Genomic DNA, 22,079 nt, shown 5'->3' on the forward strand with positions numbered 1-22,079 from the left:
AATTAAAAAAGTATAGTTTAATCTTAACATTCTAGAATTCGGTGAAAAAGTTTAAATATAATGTTAAAGACTTCAGTCTTCCATTCTGTATTTCCAGGACCTAAGTCCACACTGACTTGTCAGGTCACAGCTCTATGTGATCCTATAACTGTCCTCAGGCTCCCCTCTGGTCTGATTTAATTTGCCTTGACAGGCAAAAATGGCACTTTACTGTGTTTAATCACCAACATCAGAAAACATCAATTTTGGATTGTGGGTATTTTTTTCTTTTTTTCAAGATTTATTTATGTTTATTTATTTGAGAGAGAATGTGTGTGCACAGTCAGTGGGGAGGAGCAGAGAGAGAGGGAGAGAGAGAATCTGCTGTTAGCAGATGCCCAATGCAGGTTTTGATCCCAGGAACTGCAAGATCATGACTTGAGCCAAAATCAAAAGTCAGACGCTTAACCAAATGAGCCACCCAGGTGCCCCTGGGTATTAATTTTCTAAAGACAGAAAAGACTCTACAAAGAAACTTCAAAGATACATAATTTAGAGGAGTCTTTATAAAAAGAAATAGGCACAGAAAAATAAAAGAGAACCCAGAAGAGCAATGTTACTGAGGAAATTGAATAGAACTTCAACAGCTTTTACTATTTTAATCTATCATTATTAATATATTGTTATTAATCCTTAAAATAGGTCTATGTGTGTCCATTGTGCATAAATTAAAAATAAAGTATCACCTTATTCTTATCAAATTTACAAAAGGGAGTGGTTTTTTTTTTTAAATACTTAGCTCTATTTGCACATTCCGTCTACACTAATAAAAATTTTTTTAAGTCCCAAGACTGCCAGACTGCCGGCAGGTACAAAAGGAGCATCCAACAAAGAAGCAAAGAACCAGCGAATCAGGAACAATACTCATAAAGAGAAGGCAAAGGAGCAGAGAGACAGGCAAGGAATGCAGAGGGAAGTACTGATTGGAGAAGGATACAGTTGATACTAGTTCATCCTAAAAAGATGTATGTAGCTTTCACATTTGCATCTTTAAATTCTTATACACACTTCACTGTATGACCCAGCCAATCAGAGACCATGTAAAAAAATTTACTGCTACAATTCCATAAAATATTTCTCATATTTGCATATTTATGGACAGAAAATAAAATAACCGATAGAACCAAAAACTGTAATTGGCTACTAGCAGAGAGAGTATCTGGCAAAAGCAAAATATTAACATCTGAAACTAAGTCCCACAACTGTACATTTAAATCCATAATCTAAAATTTCAACATGAAATTTACATTGTTTTTCAGATATAAGTTAGTGAAACTGAGTTAATAAATATTTACTGAATGCCTACTATGGGACGGACATTGTTCTAAGTGTGTTAAGGTATAATAGTACACATAATACCCTCAAGGAGTTTCCATTCTAGTTAGTGAAACAGGCGATATATAGGAATTTTAGGTGCACCAGAAAAAACAAAGCACTATGATATAGAAATGAAAATGTTTGTAATGATTACTTCATTTGTGGCATAAACAGAATACAAACTGAAAAATAATTGTCTGAGCTTTATTTTCTAGAATATAGTTTACAAGTTTTCAAGGATTCAGTATTCAAAGATTCCCTCAATTATTTCTTCAGTTCAAACCAAAATAACTAACAAAACTTCTAATCTTCTTACTTCCTTTGAAATATTCCCTAAGTAGTGCATTATAAATACTGAATAGGTACATTTTTAAAGGATTTCACATACTATATTTGTCACAGTTGCTGAAACACTAGACCTTGAGCTATTAGACAGCAGAAATCTTTTTCTACCTTTTTCTTTTTTGTGAATTCAGCACCTGCACAGGGTTTAGAATAAAGTGCAATCCTGAATTACAAATGTATTACATAATAATTTTAATCTAATAGTGTCAAAGAAAGTGCTAACTTTATCATACTTGAAAAATAAATATTTTGTTCAAAGTTGTATTTCAGAATGTTTTGATCAATTAGAAATGGATAAATAGTAGTGTACTTAAATCCTAAGTGCTGCTTTTCAGACAGTCAGAGCAGTATTAGAGTCATGGCTCCAAAGTTTAAGAAGATCCACCCAAGCTGGATTATTTAAACTTGCAATAAATAGATGTATTTTCTTGGAAAAATATCTATTGTTACAGTAAAACTTGAGTTTCCTTTTTAACAAGATTGTATGATTACTCGTTTATATTGTTCTTTCCGCAGGAATCACACACCCCCTGTTTGCATCCTGTTATTCACTTAGAGCTTCCCTTCACTTCGCTATACTGTTTTCCCTAGTAGGAGAGTGGTTTTACTGCACATTAGAATCCTAAACTGTCCGCATGCTCCAAGTCTCCTGGTTTGTAGCATTTAGCATTTGTTCAGATCTTAAACATTACCTTGAAAATTGAACTGTCTGCGTCCTTTCAAAATATTGAATTGCCATCCTACATCACTGGAGGCCTGGAAAAGACTGGAATCTTTTCTACTGATTGTATCTCTCAGTTTCCATCTAATTCCGTGAACAACTTAAGAAACTACTTAGGGTATACATTCCACTAAAACCTAAGCAAACACATTTATATTCTTCTTAAAATTTTGTACATTTGGATTTGTTTTTCTGAAGGCAAAGAAAAATTTTTAAGTAATTCAGGCGTAATCAAAACCAAGTTAAATCAATGCCTCAGACTCATCTAGGATCCATAATAAAAATACAGATTCCTTGGTTCTACACTGAAGCCACTCAGAATCAGCAATAAGAGGGGCATGCCCTAGAATGTGCCTTTTAATAACCTTTCCAGGTTATTCTGATACACACTGAAGTTTAAAAGCTGTAATGCAAAGGACCTAAAATTAAAGGTAATGTAACTGATGAAGGAATGATGAAGGATAATAAGATCCTATTGTTAAATACACTGAACCAGAATGAAAAATTAACTCATTAATGAAGAGCTAAGAAAATAACTGTTAATATGTAAGATCTCCAAAAGGAGCCCAGCTATGCTATAATAACATTCTTTGTAAGGTAGGTTTGAAATCTACCTTACTTGTGGTATTCAACAGGACACATGTGTCTCATGAAAAAAATATATCTATCTATCTATATAAATTTATACATTAAACATACATATATTAATTAGCATATGTGTGTGTGCATAGATATAAACACACACACGGCCTAGAAAACGGTAATTATGTTAGCGCTTAAATGGTACCTGGCTACTCGCTAAGTAGGTTCAATGCTAACCCACTATTTCTTTTCTTTTAATTTTTTTTTGAGAGAGAAAGGGAGAATCAGTGTGTAGAAGGGGCAGAGAAAGGGAGAGGAAGAGGGAGAGAGGGAGAGAGGGAGAGAGGGAGAGAGAGAGGGAGGGAGAGAGAGAGGGAGAGAGGGAGAGAGGGAGAGAGAGAGAGAGAGAGAGAAAAGAAAGAGAGAGAATCCCAAGCAGGCTCTGCACCTTCAGCACAGACCCCGATTCAGAGCTCAAACTGACGAACCGTGAGATCATGACCTGAGCTGAGATTGGTCCAATGCTTAACTGACTGAGCAACCCAAGAGCCCCTTACCCACTACTTCTAAACAGGGCACAATCTATACATTTTTTCTTTTTTTTTCTTTTTTTTAAGTGTATTTATTTATTTTGAGAGAGAGAGACAGAGAGAGAGGGGGAGGGGGCACTTGTGCTCACACATGCACAAATGAGTGGGGGAGAGGGAGAGAGGGAGAGGGGGAGAGGGAGAGAGACAGAGACAGAGACAGAGAGAAAGAGAGAGAGAATCCCAAGCAGGCTCTATGCTTAAAGGGCAGAGCCCTACATGGGGCTTAATCCCAGGAACGGTGAGATCATAACCTTAGCGGTAATCTAGAGGCAGATGCTTAACTGAGCCACCCAGGTGCCCCTTTTCTCTTTTTAACATTTATAGTTTGATTTCCTATCATATAGGAGCAAGAAACAAAAAGGCAAAAATGACTAACATCAATGCATCTTTACCAAAGTCAAGGAATAACATCTCTCTGGTTTCTAGTCAGTCAACTTTCTAAGGGCAGAAACCAGATCCTGTTTGTCATAGAACCCCTTGCCACAAGGTCAAGCAGTAAGCACTGCATGTGAACTAATGCTGAGGATTAGGACAGCTATTCCACAAAGCTGGGAGTGGTTACAGTCTATGATAGGGGCTCCCAAACTTCCACATACATCCAGCCCCACCACTCTACCAGAGTTTTATTCTGCAGGTCTAGGGTGGGCCCAAGATCTGGCATTTGTAACAAGTTCCCAGGTGACACTACTGCTGCTTATCTGGGGACTACGCTTTGAGAACCACAGATCAGGGGAAAGTCCTCAGGACTGTGCTATATAAATGGTTCCCAGAAAAGAGAAGTAATTGGAAGATAGTTAGGAAAAACAACACAGGGCATCCAGAAACCAGGGTTCTAGTTCCACCTCTATCAAAGAATTACTGTTTAGTTGATAAACACACACACACACACACACACACACACACACACACACACACACACACCCCGAATCCCACATAACCCATCCTAGAGATGAAGGATCTGGTGTAAAGGAAAATTCAAAGACTTTATAGATAAGAAACAATTTTAAGTGTCTACTATGAACCTTTAAACATATAATCTGACCTGAAATGATTATCCTTATAATCAGTGTGCATTGCTCAAATCACAACTGTTAAACTACATAGTTTTTATCCAAAATAAAGATCATACACAGCAAGCAAATAAAAAAATGCCCAGACTAAACACAGCAAACCATTTAAATATAAACCTGCAGGGAAATAACTGTTTTCCAATATTCTAAACACATATTATAAATTCAAGTATCTGTAGATGGGTCTATGGCAGCAGCAGAAGCAGTATCTGAGATCCTGTGAGAAATGCAAAATCTTGGCCCGCTTGGGTGGCTCAGTCGGTTAAGGGTCTGACTTCGGCTCAGGTCATGATCTTACAGCTTGTGAGTTTGAGCCCCACATCGGGCTCTATGCTCACAGCTCAGAGCCTGGAGTCTGCTTCAGATGCTGTGTCCCTTATCTCTCTCTGCCCTCCCCCACTGGTGTTCTGTCTCACTTCTGTCTCTCAAAACGAAATAAATGTTAAAAAAAAAATGCAAAATCTCTGACTACCACCTAAACCTACTAAATAAGAACTCCCATCTTAGCAAGATCCCTATGTGATTTGTAGATACTCAAAGTTTGAGAAGCACTGACTAGGGCACTCAGATTTTATCACTAATTCTTTACTACTATTTGTTAAATAGCATGATATATTTAAAAGAATCAACATTTCCTGAAAAAAAATCTATTTCTGACATATAAACAGATAAAAAGAGAAACTGAGGAATTATTTTACATAAGAATATACAATGAAACTTTATTTTCCAACAAAAATTTCCAATAAAATACTTAATTGCTATGAAATCATATATGATTAGAAAGTAACTTCATGGCTGAGTAAACTGAGGTATAGGGATGCTAAATGGTTTGGTTAAAATCAAATAGTTTATCATGGCACAATGAGATTGAAATCCAATTCTGACTCCTGTAATGTAATACTTCTTCTGGTGGAATAAAATTATTTACATTTTCCTGGAGTAAACACACGGTTAATATACAGTAGTAGAAGTGTACATAATTTTTTTAAAGAATAAATATCTACCCAAACATATTGAAGGAAATAAGCAAAAATATCTCATAGTATATGTGTTTTATTCCCTTCATTGAGAGAATGGGGGGGGGGGCCGGCCCACAGACTTTAAAAAATTGCACTGGAAGGAGTAGTGGAACTGGAAACCATATGGACATAACTTTCAAACCTATGATTTTCACAGAATGACACTACAAATCAGGCAAGTGGAAGCATCTTTCTGATGAATGAACCTGGAACACGTATTTTTAGAAATACTACAAGTTTGGCTCTGCTACTTAAATTTTAATATATAGCAATAAACAAAACTTCTTCTTACCATCAAAGAAGCTCTTGGCTCTTAGGTAACTGACACTGAGCCTGAGAACTGAAAGTTTGTCCAGCTTATTAATAACATCTTGTGGAAAAGGCAGCAGGCTAGCCAAACGGTCCAACTCTGTATTAAGCCGGTCTCTATGTCGCTTGGAAGGATTGGACTTGATTCCTTCAGGTGGGATTGGCTTGACACTGAAAAACAAACAAAATACCACAAAATAAGATAGATAAAAATAAAAATTTCTATTGCATTATAGCTCTTCAGGTATTTCTCTAATGAAACACACACCAAAAAGTCTACTCAAGTTTACGTAAATCCCTTCAAAAGGCTCCTTTGTATCGTAATTAAGAAAAACAAAAAAAATTGGTAAAACTCCTCATAATGTTTTATTAAAAGCTTATGAACTCAAGAAAATGCTGAGTGCATCTTATATACTTCATACTTCCTTCACTTCATACATTTGTGGTACAGTGATTCCCAGTAACAAATCCAGTGGGATTATTTTTTCAAACCCAGACACTGTTCCAGAAAGAAATGAAAAAGAAATCTGCAATTAATTAGGTGAAGATTATGCTTCCTTTGCTATCTTCCTCAAGAAGCATCTTGGCATCATTTATGATGTAGATAAATAGGAGCTACCCTAATCACCCCAGCTTCCTATATTTAACACTTTCATCCTGTCAGTGACAACTATTCAAAGTCCTTCTGGCACCTCTATATGGTCATCTAGGCATTTAATGGGGTCCTCCAATATTTAAAAAAAAAATTGGCTTTGATTATTTATATTTGCTGAGTGACAGATATTAGAGGTTAACTGTAATTCCTTGCAAATTTTGCATTTAGGGCTGGTCAATAATTCTACTTAATTATTAGCTTTCATAGCTTATGTCTTAGAAAATTCAATGAATCCCCAACATGTAGCATGATTTTCATCTGAGAGAAAAGATATTTATAGTTAAGAGTAGAACCTGAGTTCAGATATGAGAAACTGCTTAACTTCACAGAAAGGTCTTAGCCAGGATTTCACAGCAGAAATTCATTATTTAAAATGAACTGACAGATCATCACACACACAATGAAATATAGACAAGATATTAAAAAAAAAAAAACAAAAACAAAGATCATGCCTCTTCACCTTTCCATTTGCCAGAAAAATAAAATCTTATGCAGGGCATTCTTACAACAAAGACATTTCCCTCCAGCCTTTATTGAGAAGACAAAGGCATTTTCGACAATTCAAATGATGGCATCTTCAAAAGTAGAAACTGGCCTGAATATAGTGCTGATTTAATCAAAATATTTCTAGATACTTTATGTTTTCAATGTTGTATGTGGAGAAGTAATACTTTATTTAAAAATTAATAAAAAGTCAATAAAGGGGCACCTGGGTGGCTCAGTCAGTTAAGCATCTGACTTCGGCTCAGGTCATGATCTCACGGTTCACGTGTTCAAGCCCCGTGTTGGGCTCTGTGCTGACAGGTGGGAGCCTGGAGCCTGCTTCGGATTCTGTGTCTCCCTCTCCCCCTGCCCCTCTCTCTCTCTCTCTCTCTCTCTCTCAGAGATTCTCATTCTCTTTCTCTCTCAGAAATTAATAAATATTAAAAAATCTTTTTATAAAGTCAATAAAAACTTTAATGTTTGTTATATATTGTTCCCAACAAGTAATTTCTTCAGAACTTATCTATTTCTGTTTTTATTACAGTTCATGTTATTTATTTATTTTTTTAATGTTTTACTTTTTAACATTTATTTATTTTTGGGACAGAGAGAGACAGAGCATGAACGGGGGAGGGGCAGAGAGAGAGGGAGACACAGAATCGGAAACAGGCTCCAGGCTCTGAGCCATCAGCCCAGAGCCCGACGCGGGGCTCGAACTCCCGGACCGCGAGATCGTGACCTGGCTGAAGTCGGACGCTTAACCGACTGCGCCACCCAGGCGCCCCAAATGTTTTACTTTTTAAAGCAGAGAGAGACAGAGCATAAGTGGGGATAGGGCAGAGACAGAGGGAGACACAGAATCCGAAGCAGGCTCCAGGCTCTGAGCTGTTAGCACAGAGCCCAACACGGGGCTTGAACTCACGAACTGAGATCATGACCTGAGCCGAAGTCGGACGCTTAACCAACTGAGCCACCCAGGCGCCCCCAGTTCATGTTATTTCTACAAAAGTAAGAATTAATAAATTGATAAAGTATATGGCATACATACAAAATAAATCAGGTACTTTCTCCAGACTGTGTAATTGCATACTTAACAGAAACAGATGATTCTTTCTCTATTTTTCCTTAATCATACTGCATTTGTAATCAAATTCAAGTCATCTCTAAATTTCTTCAATTAATCAAATGATTTTCAAAAGTTACCTATAATGCATGTCTACCTCCCTGAATAATTCTCTGATTAATCTCTTATCGACACAAATATTTACTTGCAGTTATCATGTCCTGGATAGTCTAGGAAAACATTCCTCTCCTACATATTCAAAAAGTGTTATGGGAGCAAAGTATGTGAGCAACTAACTACTTGAATTAAGATCTTTAGAGACAAGGTAGTATCTGATATGGACCTTTAAAGATGGACGGGATTTCAGGAGGAGGCAGGGCTGAGAAACGGTGGCCTGTGAAAAGTCCCCTGTCCGGAGTGTGAAGCATAGAGTACAAGAGAGAGGAGAAAGGGGAAAGTGGTTGTGGCCACATTCATGCGACAAACAGTAACCACCTACCATGGGCAAGGCACAGAAGACTCAGCAGTGAACTATATTACATGTACTAATGTTCCTGTTCTCATGAAACTTACATTCCAGTGGCAGGAAACATAAATAACTAGTTGAGTGAATAAATAAACATATAACTTTCAGAGCTGCTAAGTGTTAAAAAGAAAAATAAAGCAAGATAAGGAACTAAAGAGTGACAAGCATGCTGGTTTTGATAGCCAGGAAGGGTCTCTGATGTTACATTTCAGCACAGACATAAATACAACGAAGGAGTGAGCTGTGCGGGTATCTGATGAAAAAAAATGTTCAAGATAGAGCAAACAGACAATTTCCTCACAGAAATGGTGTAAAATTAGACTCTGGTATCTGGGAGTCATCTTAAGCTCTGAGCTGGGATTTGCATGACCAGTCTTGTGTTTTACTAAGCCGACTCTGGTGATGACGAGCATGAAATGTAGGGCAACTCTCAGTGAAGCTAGCACTTGTTTCTAAAATACAAATCTACAACACCCCTCGGATTTAAAAATTTCAGTCGCTCTGGACAGTCTATGTTCCTTAGCCTAGAAGCAAAACACCTCTTGATCTTTTATAGCCCCCTAACTATTCCTCTGGCCTCATTTCCTGCAGCCAAAGCCTTTCTTGTCCATTATACTCCAGACAGAAGAAAGTACTTAGTTATCAATATATACTTTGGTGCTTTCATACATGTTACTCTCCGGAATCCTCTTGTTCTGTCTCATCCGCTACAAAGCCGTGCTCAATTAGATGACTTCTGTAAAGTCCTCCCTGACCTACTCACAATGGATCCCTCTTGTACTACTTCTGTACCTTATGCATCTTAAGCAAATGTCTTATACAATCATTCCATTAAGGAATATCCTGTGCAGATAGTATTTCCAATAAACTAGAAATGCATTTCGTCTCGCACACTTGGTAGCTTTCCAGTAATGATTATAAAACATTGGGGACAAGACAGTAACACAATGAACCAAGACAAACTAAGAGGACACAGAGAAATAACAATCACGATACAAAAAAAGAAAAAAAAAACATTCAAGATATTGCTCCATGAAGTCCTGCTGTCCATCTTGTGCTGTCTCTCCGCAGTGCTCAACCATGAGCTAGATGAACCTACTTCTTTGCACAACATAAAACTTTCCACAGCTCTAATGTGTTATCTATCATACACATTATGGAATATTTAGCATGAGATCAAATTTCTTAAGTGTTATGTAACTGGTAATACTTAGACTTGTTTATTGCTCTTATGCCTGTAAACTTGATCGTTTTTGTATCCCCAGTGCTCAACATAGTACTATCCACAGAGTGGACCTTCAATTAATGTTTGCTGATCAAAAGTATCTGGAAAAAGAGTTATCAGGACCTGACCAAAGGCAGTGATAGGAAAGAAAGTAAGTAAGGCCTGGTATGAGATACTTCAACACAGCACTTTATGCCCATCATAAAGCTTGCTATATAGCAAGACTCCAATGTTTGATGATGGGGCACAGGAAGTACGGAAGAGAAAAACATGGAGTGAGGAAGAAGCAGGTTGGGGTAAGGACTATACTTCCTAATGGAAGGTACACCAAACAAAGAGAACAAGACGAGAGGACAGAGCTTGATGATACAGACATTTAGGCATAACATTGGGGAAGAGGCACAGGCAAAGACAACAGAGGAGGAATTACAAGAAGACAGGAAAAGAACCAGGTTGGAATATTCTGGATATTACAAAACAAAATCAAATACACAGAAAAATTAAATGACAAGTACCCACCGGATGTGGCATTTCAAATGCACTACTGTTAAAACTAAAGCAACCGACATGGCATACTCTGTCACTGATTTTGTGAGAAATGTTTACAACTATTTTGTGAAAGTATTTCATTCTTATCTACACATCTTAAAGATGCGCATAATAATTAGATAGAAAAAGTAAACTTACATCAGTTACACCTGACTTGGGTTATGCTAGTACTTTTACTTTTGTATCGCCTTTAAATCTATGCCAAAATATATACTGCCAACTACCTATTTAAATGAGAGGCTATATTTGAAATATAAACAAACATCCCTGTAACCTTAGACTTGGGAGATCTGAAGTTAAGATATCTCATGACATAGAGAGACCACTGATGTTGATAAAGCGAAGAAGCAATTTATTATTTTCTTAAAGCCTTACCTCAAAACCTTGTCCCAACCTGCAAATCAAAACTGTTGTGAAATCAAGACTCTAGCTGACTGTGTGCCATGCTTCTGTTTTCAAAGCCCTGCATGCTGTAAGTACTGCTATTGACAAGCCCAACGCCACATCCAATGCTAGTATGAGTGCCATCTTTAAAGCCTTTTCAATATCCCAGTGTAGAGTGTCTATTAGACTCCTCACTTGCGCCCAGTGTTGAAAACAAGCTAAATGTCTAACCCAGTTTAATCTGGGTTACTATAAGTTACTACAGCTGTAAATGTTTATGTTTTCATATGACATTTATCATAAAACCTCAAATGTCACGCAAAGATAAAGTTTCAGTAATCCTATGAGATTAAAGCAACGTTTTCTAACAGATTACCTATCACAGTACTGAGTCTCCTCTATCAGCTTTTTCCTTTCAGTGATTTAATCTATTCCCACTGCTTCTGTCAATTTACCAATAAATTGCTAATCTTTATTTCCAGCTCCTGTACCTCGGTGTCTTCTCATTTATATTTTCCAGAATTTAGGCACCCCCTTCTTAGCATGTGATACGGTACTACTCTTCACTTTAGCCAATGGCTATGAAACTGAAATAATCCTCAATAAATCTCTGCCCCATACTGACTTTACTCAAGCCATTCATTCACCATTTCCACCTCAATGGCTTCAGTGTGTACTTATTTATCTCTGAAAGTAAATGTTAAATATTTCACGTCATAAATTATATGATTAATGTAACATTGGACAGGTGATCTGTGACACAAATAAAGTCATATTTCATTGGCAGGGTGAATACGGCTGGATATTTTACTTTCCCAGATGAAGGGGGAAAAATCTACAGAAACTTCTGAGAATTCTAGCTGAAAGTCACTTTTAATGAACCAGAATTCTTAAATCACCTGCTGCTGCCACTGTATAGTTGTGATGAGTCCTTCCCTCTCCCCCTTTTTGCTATACCTAAGGATAGGCAATAAGGTTCAAACAGCACATAATCTCTAGCACAAGACTTTAACAGTGAAAACCTGGAACATGAAAGATGCCCTAGAAATCACGGTTACTTCCAAAATCCTGAAAAAAGCCATTGAAAGTGTTTCCTTTTTCCTTTCTTATATGAATGTACTTTTTTTTTTTTTCAGTATGTCCTTTGGAACCCATATAAAAAGTATCTACTATACTAAAATCACTAAAACATGACAATTTTAAGTGGTGGTCAATTGTTTAGTAAATAATTGTAAATACTGACCGTGTGCATGGTATTAAGAAGCTCTGGTGGCTACAAACGCAAATAAAAGCCTGAGCTAACCTTGAAGAACTTACTTTCTTACTAGGAGGAGATGCATTATAAGAAGGCAATATCAAACAAATGTGCCTTACAGTTGCCATAAAAGTGATGCTCAGGAGTTCAGGAAAGTAAGAGCAGGTAGAACAATAGGGGAAGGTTCATGAAGATCTGCCATCTAAACCAGGTCTAAAAAGACAGGTAAGTCACTTCTGGTTTTGTGACAGCCAAGTACACAGCTCTCTAAAAAGATCCTTCTCTTCAGATAATTCATGCTAGAAAGGAAAACAAGAGCCAGAAACAATCTGTATCCAATAAACCTAAAAGATAGCTAAACCCAGATATAAATAATACGGAGATGAAAAATAGGTACAAACAAAATCAATGATAACATAAAACAGGAAGGAAAATGTACTCACAGTATATTACTTAGCTCAGCAGTAAACAATATTTACAGTTAAAAAATACGGAAACACCCAAAGTTAATTTAATCCGTAACAGTGAAAAAGTTATATTGGGAGAGTGAAGAAGGTGAGGGGGGGAGGAAATATGAAGTAACAATCACTTTAACTATGACAATAAAACATCAACAGAAAATACCTAATATGCTGAAAAGATAGCATGATACACATACCCTTGACTTGTTTAACCATACATGTGTTATTTAATAGGAATAATGTCCCAAAAAAGTATTTCAATCAAAGGGAAAAGAGCAAAATGAAAAATATAAGACAAAGCAAACAATACACTTCAAGTAGAAAAATCTGCAAATAAACTATTACTACTAGGATTACAACTTCATACACGTATGCGTGCGCGCACACACACACACTCACAAACCCAACATTTAAGTTGAATTACCTACCCCTCCTCTCTTTTTTGCCTATGAAATGGACAATTCACATTTTAAAGCAAAAATGCAAGGACACAGGCACTCTCCCATACTATCCACAGGAATAAATTTTTTTGTAGAGTAATTTGATACTATTTCAAAGTATATTTGGCTCAACCTTGAAAGTATGCATACACACCTTTGTACCTCCAAATTCCACGTAAAGGAATTTTTCCTAAGGAAACAACTAAGAATCTGCATAGAAACTCATGTATCTCAAGGATATTCTCTGAAATACCAGATGAAATATTAAGAAGTTGGAAGTAACAGAATTTCCCCCCAAAACAAAAATAGTTAAATAAATCATGGAACATTTACAGAATGGAGTACTATGCAGCCACTGAAAACCATATAGGAATTATAAAGGAAGGGAGGCAGGTAGTAAATCATAAGAAAGACCAAGAGGAAAGACCATGAATGCAAGTACAGAGGTAAGCACAAGTCTGGCAAACAGTAAATCATTTATTTCATATAACACTAATGAATGTTATTATTGCAAATAACACTAATTATTTAAGGAGAAACGGGAGCATTAAGGAAATCCCTAGTATATGGGTGTGCCATAAAAATCACTAAACTTACTTACCTGAGCATTATTGCGAAGTTGGTAATAACATAAGCTTTGTAGCCATAAGACCTGAAATCTGATATTCAAACTCAGCTTTCTCATTTGCTACCTAACAATTCTGAATCTGAATCCCAGATCCCTATCTATAAAATAAATAGTAATACCTTTTCACACTACCATCATAAAAATAAAATAAAATGTAAAACATTGTGCACATATATATCACAATAAGTACTAATGAACAGTAGCTTTTTGATAAACTTTTGGGCAAAAAAAATCCATTTAAAAAAAACTGCAGAAGTAGAAAGGTACTGTTGTTAGAGATTTGCACGGTATTTATTTCTAAGTAACTGTCCTAATTATATACAATGCTAAGCATGCACTATATAAGTTTAGATGTCAGTGAAGTACCACATTTCAGCCATAATCATAATTGAGAACATAATCATATACTGCCTCTTACAGGAGAACTGATTGTTCTGTGATATTGTAAGCTATAATTATTTATAGAATAGAATTTTCCATTTCATTTATATCAGTAAACAATGACTTACAGTCTTTACAGTTTATAAAAAGTTTTGTTCTTCTCATTTTAGTTGTGAGACTGACTGTATAGGTATTGACTGTGCTCCTTTACTGGTCAATCCCTTGCTTGGATCTACAAGAGCAAGGAAACTAGGCCTCATCCTTTAGTTTAGACCTAATGCTCTTTCCATTTATTTCTCATTTTTCCCTCTTTCTGCCAGTTATTTTTCATAAATGCTGACAACTAAACACTTTCACTTATTCATTTCATAGTTCCAATATGTAAGGATCTCTGTAGTCATTATGCATAAACTAAGGAAAGCTATCTGAAAAATATGATAAAACAATAATTATGGAAGTGAAAAGACCTATCCCTTTATTTTAAAAGCTATTTGGGAAATGATACCATAGTATATTTATATGAAGTACTTTCAGTAAAACAATATATAATTTTATTCCACTACTATATATAAATGAGGCTTATGAAACTTAAATAAATAGTAACTTAGCAAATACAGCAACAAAGACCATGCTTTTGTATAACTAGTATATTAACAAGGTAACCAGGATCATCTAATACTGAGAAGTTATTACCCATACAGGCATTTCATGATGGCTGTCTTGATCACCACTGCTGTGACTATCATTTTTAAGTGTAGATGTCATTTACTCAACACCTATTATTTTTTTTCTCTTTTTTTTTATTTATATATGAAATTTATTGTCAAATTGGTTTCCATACAACACCCAGTGCTCATCCCAAAAGGTGCCCTCCTCAATACCCATCACCCACCCTCTCCTCCCTCCCACCCCTCATCAACCCTCAGTTTGCTCTCAGTTCTCAGCAGTCTCTTATGCTTTGGCTCTCTCCCACTCTAACCTCTTTTTTTTTTTTTTTTTCCCTTCCCCTCCCCCATGGGTTCCTGTTAAGTTTCTCAGGATCCACATAAGAGTGAAACCATATGGTATCTGTCTTTCTCTGTATGGCTTATTTCACTTAGCATCACACTCTCCAGTTCCATCCACGTTGCTACAAAAGGCCATATTTCATTTTTTCTCATTGCCACGTAGTATTCCATAGTGTATATAAACCACAATTTCTTTATCCATTCATCAGTGGATGGACATTTAGGCTCTTTCCATAATTTGGCTATTGTTGAGAGTGCTGCTATGAACATTGGGGTACAAGTGCCCCTATGCATCAGTACTCCTGTGTCCCTTGGATAAATTCCTAGCAGTGCTATTGCTGGGTCATAGGGTAGGTCTATTTTTAATTTTCTGAGGAACCTCCACACTGCTTTCCAGAGCGGCTGCACCAATTTGCATTCCCACCAACAGTGCAAGAGGGTTCCCGTTTCTCCACATCCTCTCCAGCATCTATAGTCTCCTGATTTGTTCATTTTGGCCACTCTGACTGGCGTGAGGTGATACCTGAGTTCAACACCTATTATTTACCAACAATCAGTAATAACTTTGTAGAAAAACAGTAAACTGAAGTACCGCTCGACTTTTCCAGTAGTAACAAAACTTTAAAAAATGTAAAAATATATACAAAGTTATTATCAACAGGAAAAAAAGATTCTATTTAATTCAATGGTATCCTTTTCACCTACCTTCATGAGACAAAGTAACTAAACAAATGAACAATATTTTCATCTCCAAAGAAAACAAAACAGGAACATAATTTAAATTAAAAAGAAGAATTTCATTTGTTTGTGTTCTAAGCAGAGTGATTACATATAGAGCAACACCTTAAGGAAAGCAACGGTAGAATCCATTCTTAAGGGTATCTTTGGAAATTTCCTTTAGGAACATGGGTCTGGTGCAAGGTTGGTTAGGATCCTTTAATTTCCTAACTTAATTATTGCAAAAAGAAGGGAAACATTTACTGAGCATCTACTATGTACAAGATACTTTAGTGGGATTAAATTTAACACATTTAAGTTGTATTTGGTGCCAATTAGATAATTTTCAATGTTAGACTTGCCACTAGGGGGAGATTATCTTGTTTAATACAGTCAATTGAAGAGGGACTGGAAGAGCTTCAGATTAAAGTTGTCACATACTTGATTATAAAATTTTATGAAACTGGATATTAAATTGACTGTATTGTTAACAGTCCTATAATTATGATACAACATATGTTTTTTTTTTTAAGTAAAATAAAATGACTCTCACTTAAGGGATCAAAGTTAAATACCATTTTCAGCTCAGACTAGTGTTTTTCTGATAATGCTGGCATATTTTAGACCTCATTAGCTAAAAACTAGTAATTTAAATGCATGTTAAACGTAGCATTAGGTTTAATGGCCACATTCCTAAAATAAACCTTGACTAACTGCATTATAAAGTAATCCGTTTTTCATTCAGGTAAAAACAACTTATAATCAATTTCACGTGATTCTGCAAATGCCAGCACTAGGCTTCCCTTAAGGGAGCGATATGGTGACATGTTAAGGCATTTATATGACTACAAGCAACACAAAGTGCTCAATAAAGATCTGATAAAATCTATACTAAAATAAAATGAACGTGAACGTGGAAAATGCTTTAGTTATACTGTATTACAAGAGATGGTTAAATACAAATGTATTTACAAGTTTTCTGAAGTATATTAAAACGCTAAAATAAAACAACGAAAGATAGATCTTACATAAATAAAATGCTAACTAAAAGCCAAAGATGTTAAACTTTATAATGAATACAACATCAAGGCTTTTGATTAAAAAAAAAAAAAAAAAGTCATCTAGATGCTTTGTTACGACAATGATTAAAACCTAAAAATTCATCACGGAGATCTTCAAGTTTTCTGACCATACACATAAAATCCATGATACTGCCTTTATATTAGGCTAAGTATACTACTGTATTAACAAATACATAGAAGAGGCATTTGGGATGCCTCTGGTTATTTTAAATAACCACCAAACACAAGGCCGAGTTAGACAAATACATTTTTATATAAGGAACTCCTTTATAAAATATAAGTATTTTAAGCCAATGCCACAGAATTGGCAAGGCAGAAAACTGCTGACTAGGCAGTATTCCTAATGCCAGCCACACTGCAGGATAAGACTTCCAAATTTTAATCAGTCTACTTATAGGTTAGTGTCTCCTCTTAAGGCCAAGTCTAGACCTGAAGAACTATAATTGAAATTCTAAAAGGAAATTAAAACTTCAGAATAATGAAACTTTTAAACCTGTTACTGGTTCCAAACACAAATTTTGAATTGTGATTTTTCTGATCTGAATTAGTGATCTAAACTGAGTTTTAAGCAAAGTGCACACTTCTGACTTGTTCTGAGTAAACGTTTCTGTTCTTAAAATGGTTTCTGAAGATTTGAAAAAATGTTAAGTAGCTCAAAGATCAAATTAGTAATAAACACGCGAATATAACGATCTCAGCAATCTGTGTCAAGCATTAATTTTTTTCCTGAAACATTATTTTAATGTTTTTACCATCTCACACAAATATATATCACCAAAACAAATATCTAAGTTTCTAATTAATCTATTAGAATCGATAAAACTTTGAAGGAAGGGAAAAAAGAGAAAAATGCTAAGAATGCAAACGTGTTTCAGTAATTCCAGCTTTAAATCTTTCACTTTACAGACCCTAAAATCACTTCAAAAGTGGTAAGAAAAGTCCCCAAAAGGGTGCCTGAAAATACAAATCCCCCGCTGTATCCTGTCCACTACACTCAATTCATCCCTGCTCCCCTGTATATACATTTCACCGATATGATCACGTTGAGCGCTATAAAATTACTGCCAAATAAGTAAATAAGAGCTAAGAGAAAGCCGGTTGCAGAGACCAAAAAATACCTTCAGAGGAACTCAGACCCTTTTTTGCAGACGGCACATGTTTAGCTCTTTAAAACATCTGGCCCTACCAGGATGAAAATAATAACCGTCCTCTAACCCAACCAATGAGAATATTAAAAATCGAAGAGGATTTCAAGGCGGTTTTGTGTTAATTAATCCACCAGTCCCACTGGGCAGGCTAGACCAGTCAACAAATTAAGACCACATAAAAGAGAGGTGCAGATGGGTGGGGGTGCGGGAGGGTGCGTGTGCACCGCGAAGTGGGAGGGGGTGCATTTTTTTAAACGCGATCATTAAAAACTAAAAATCCAAGGCCTGGGTCTGTCGGCCGGCCTCTAAATCTCGATTCCACGGACTGTATCGCGAATGAACCTAATCTCTGCACGGCGGGGATTTGGAGGCGGGGTGGGGCCGCCTCCCGCACCGGGGTGCAGTGGCGCACACTCCGCGCGGAAGACTAGCTCTGCACACTCACGTTTTCTGCACCGGCTTCCGCCGCTTGCGACTGGCGTAGGTGATGTGAGAGCTGCTGCTGTTCATGGTGCCCAGCCGGCGGCGGCTCCTCCCCAGGAGCGGGCGCAGACGGCCAGGTTCCCGGGACCTGGAGCGACCCGGACGACTGCAGCGGCCGGCGCCGGATTCCACGAAGTCGCGTCAGCTCCACCTGCGTCCTCGCGAGGACGCCGCGCGCCCCGAACCCTGGCTCCCGCAGCCCAGCGCGTCCAGGTGCGCCGCCCGGGCCTGGCGCTGAGGGGCGAGGGGCGGAGACCGGAGAGCAAGGCGGCGCAGGTGCCTCCAACACCGGCAGAGGCGGCGTAGCGCTGTCCGCAGGTAGGCGGCCCGGGTGGAGGAGGAGCCTGGGCAGCCTGTTTGCAATACCGGCCTGGGTCGCGCGCTGTGGCGCCGCGCCCCGTGACCGTCGCCGCGGCCCCTCGGGTAAGGGAGGCGCAGCTCCGCTGCTCCTGGGGCTTCCCCTATCCCGGGTGCTTCCCGCCTGCAGAGCTCAGACTTCGGCCGCACTCCCGTACCACCAGCTTCCGCTAGACTACGCAGCTGCCTCTGCTTTGAGCCGGTGGTCCTGATCACGTTTTCGGGACCGAGCGTCGAGGGGACTCTCCCAGCGTTGCCTCTGGACTCAGTGCACAGCGGCTGAAGAGCAGAAGCGCCCCGACTCCACTGCGGCCCCGCCCAGCTCGTTGTAGCCCCGCCCTATGCCACTTGGCCACGCCCCTCATTACATTCCCTTGAGGGCCCCACCCTCCTTGCGCGTGATGACGTAAAACGTAACGACGCCCTCCCCCCTCCGCGTAGCAGTCTTCTTTAGGTCAAGGGGAGGTTTCTGTGGAAACATTTCCACACCTCTAGAAGGGATGTGTGACAACAGATTACGTAGAACCAAACTCTGTAGCTAGACTAGCTCAAGGAGACATGCCAAATAGTGAGCTTAACTTCACCTATGTGAGAGACAGTGACTCAGCTAACTTTTGGCTAAGAGTTACAGTGAGCTGGCAGATAACCAATGGGACTCTAAATATTTTCCTAGAGGGGAAAGCTTCATTCAGGAGGCCACATTTGAGTTGAACTGGAAGGCTGAGTTTCCTTGGTCTTTTGTTGTTGTTGTTTCCTTACCAGTCAGAATAACTTTGTTACTCTCCAGCCAGATTTCGATAGGACGGAAAGGAAACAACGAAGAAGGAAAGGAGGCACTTAGAGATAAGAAGTGGTCTGGTATGATTGGAGAGACGCATTGGAAGAGAACTTCAGGACTTCTAGGATCAAATCAGAAAGCCTTGATGAAGAGTCTAGATTTTATTTTGTAGTCAGTGGAAACCTTTTAAAGATACGCAGCAAAGGGGCGCCTGGGTGGCGCAGTCGGTTAAGCGTCCGACTTCAGCCAGGTCACCATCTCGAGGTCCGTGAGTTCGAGCCCCGCGTCGGGCTCTGGGCTGATGGCTCAGAGCCTGGAGCCTGTTTCCGATTCTGTGTCTCCCTCTCTCTCTGCCCCTCCCCCGTTCATGCTCTGTCTCTCTCTGTCCCAAAAATAAATAAAAAACGTTGAGAAAAAAAAAAAAAAAAGATACGCAGCATGAAAGTGCCATTGTGGTGTCCTAGAAAAGTCACTCTGGGAGGAAAGTGCAAACTGTATTACAGGAGAACAAGGCTGGATGCAAGGGGAGTAGTAAGAGAGTTGTTGAAATAGTTCAGGTGAAAGTCCAAGGAAGTGGCCGTGGGACAGAAAAGAACAAATAGATGATGATAAAAAGGGATAAGAAAATAGAAGAGAGCGCACTCAAATGGCCCATGATTTCTTACTCTGTGCTGGTAACCAAGATAGTGAACACAGAGAAGTTTATTTGCTTGTCAGCAACAAAGTGCATCTAGACCAGGATGCCTAGATGACATCTCACACCATATTCTATCCTACATTTTATACATGTCTTCAAGCCCTTTCCAAACTGGTAAGTTTCTTACCTCAAGTGCCATTGATGGATAAATTGAGCTTATCATTTTATTTAGCTGAAACTGCTTTATCATTGGCCTTACCATTCTCTAGATCAACTTATGAAATATCTTCACCTCCTCTTCGACTTCCTTCCTAATTATTAAAGAAAGTGCTATTACATTTTGTTCTTTGCAATATCCCTATTCATCTCCCTCTACCTTATTCTTCAATAATTACAGAGAGTGCCCAGCTCAAATCCCATACCATTTGGGATTCTTCAACTGATATTATCTTCTCCATACATTAATTCATCAAGAGATATTTTGAGAGTAACACCTATGTGTCAGGAATTGTTCTAGTACTGGGAAGATAATGGTGAACAAAACCAGAAATATAACAGCCTGTCAAGGAATATGGGAATATGGTGATCTAGTAAATGAATTTGACCAAGTCATGCAGGCAAAGATAGGCTTTCCAAAAAAAAAAAAAAACAAAACAAAAAAACAAAAAAACAAAAAACCAAAAACCAACCAAACAAACAAACAAACAAAAAAAAATGGTAATTGACTTGAGGTCTGAAGGATAAGCAGGGTTACCTAGGAGAAAGGAGGGAAGAACATCCCAAGCCATTGAAACAGTACAAGCAACATCGCTTTAGTGGGAAAAAGCTTGACTGATACAAGGGATCAAAACAAGTTCGGGGCATAAATGGTGAAATTTGTGTTTCAAAAATAATACCATATCTGCAGTGTGTAGAATAGATTAAAGAAGGAAGAGCAGAGTAGAATGGATGGAAGTAATACTCCTTAGGAAATCATTTGTAGTAGCCCAGCCCAGAGATGACCATCATTGATACTAGGATGGAGATGATGGTGGAGATGAAGTAAGTAGACTACATTCTATGGACATTTGGGAGGCCTCAGAAGATAGAGTGGATATATGACAGAGAAGAGGATGTATCAAAAACTTAATAATTTTCTGGACTATGTACCTGGCTGTGTGATACTGGCATGTACTTTTGGGAAATCACTAATATAGCTCGGATCTCTTATGTTTGAAGTGCCTTTGATACATCTAAGAGAAAATGTCAAGTAGGTGATAGGACATACAAGTTTGTAATTCAAAGAAGATGTGTAAGCTGGAGACATAAATTTAGAAGTCATTTGCATTTAAGGGCACCTAGGTGGCTCATTCAGTTGAGTGTCTGACTCTTGATTTTAGCTCAGGTCATGATGCCAGGGTCCTAGGATCACAGGATCCAGCCCAGCATCAGGCTCCATGCTGAGAGAACAATTCTCTTCTCTCTCTCCCTCTGCCCCTCTCCCCTGCTCATGCATGCACACTCTCTCTCTCTCTCTCTCTCTCTCTCTCTCTCTCTCTCTCTCAAAAAAAAAAGTGTTTGGTTGACAGAGCATGGAGTTTATACGGTACAAATATATACTAGAAAATATATACTGGAAAAGGACTATGTCCCAAAGAACTTCAATATATAATATCTAATAGCTGGATAGAAGATTGTGGTCCAATAAAACCAAGTGAAAAAGTGACTAGAAACAGGAAAATAACAGGATAACAGGAAAATAAGACCATCATGTCATAGGGAACAATGTGGAAAAATATCAGGTGTGGTTCACAGAAATGAATTCTGTTGATAGGTTCAAATAAGATGA

General features: G+C 38.1%; 1 protein-coding gene across 2 annotated transcripts in view; it reads right to left on the bottom strand.

Moving 5' to 3' along the window:
* The window catches only part of AHR (aryl hydrocarbon receptor), a 53,497-nt gene extending 34,371 nt beyond the window's left edge, over positions 1-19,126 (bottom strand). For both annotated transcript variants that reach the window (XM_040472509.1, XM_040472508.1), the window contains exons 1-2: positions 18,442-19,126; positions 5,976-6,163 (exon numbers count right to left, since the gene is read on the bottom strand). In XM_040472509.1, the coding sequence (XP_040328443.1) occupies positions 5,976-6,163; positions 18,442-18,506 (253 nt within the window). In that variant the 5' untranslated portion in view covers positions 18,507-19,126. The remainder of the gene's footprint in view (positions 1-5,975; positions 6,164-18,441) is intronic.
* Positions 19,127-22,079: the final 2,953 nt, after the last annotated feature.

Source organism: Herpailurus yagouaroundi, unplaced genomic scaffold (genome assembly GCF_014898765.1).
Source record: "Herpailurus yagouaroundi ecotype Mexico unplaced genomic scaffold, PumYag 100, whole genome shotgun sequence".
Taxonomy (NCBI): domain Eukaryota; kingdom Metazoa; phylum Chordata; class Mammalia; order Carnivora; family Felidae; genus Herpailurus; species Herpailurus yagouaroundi.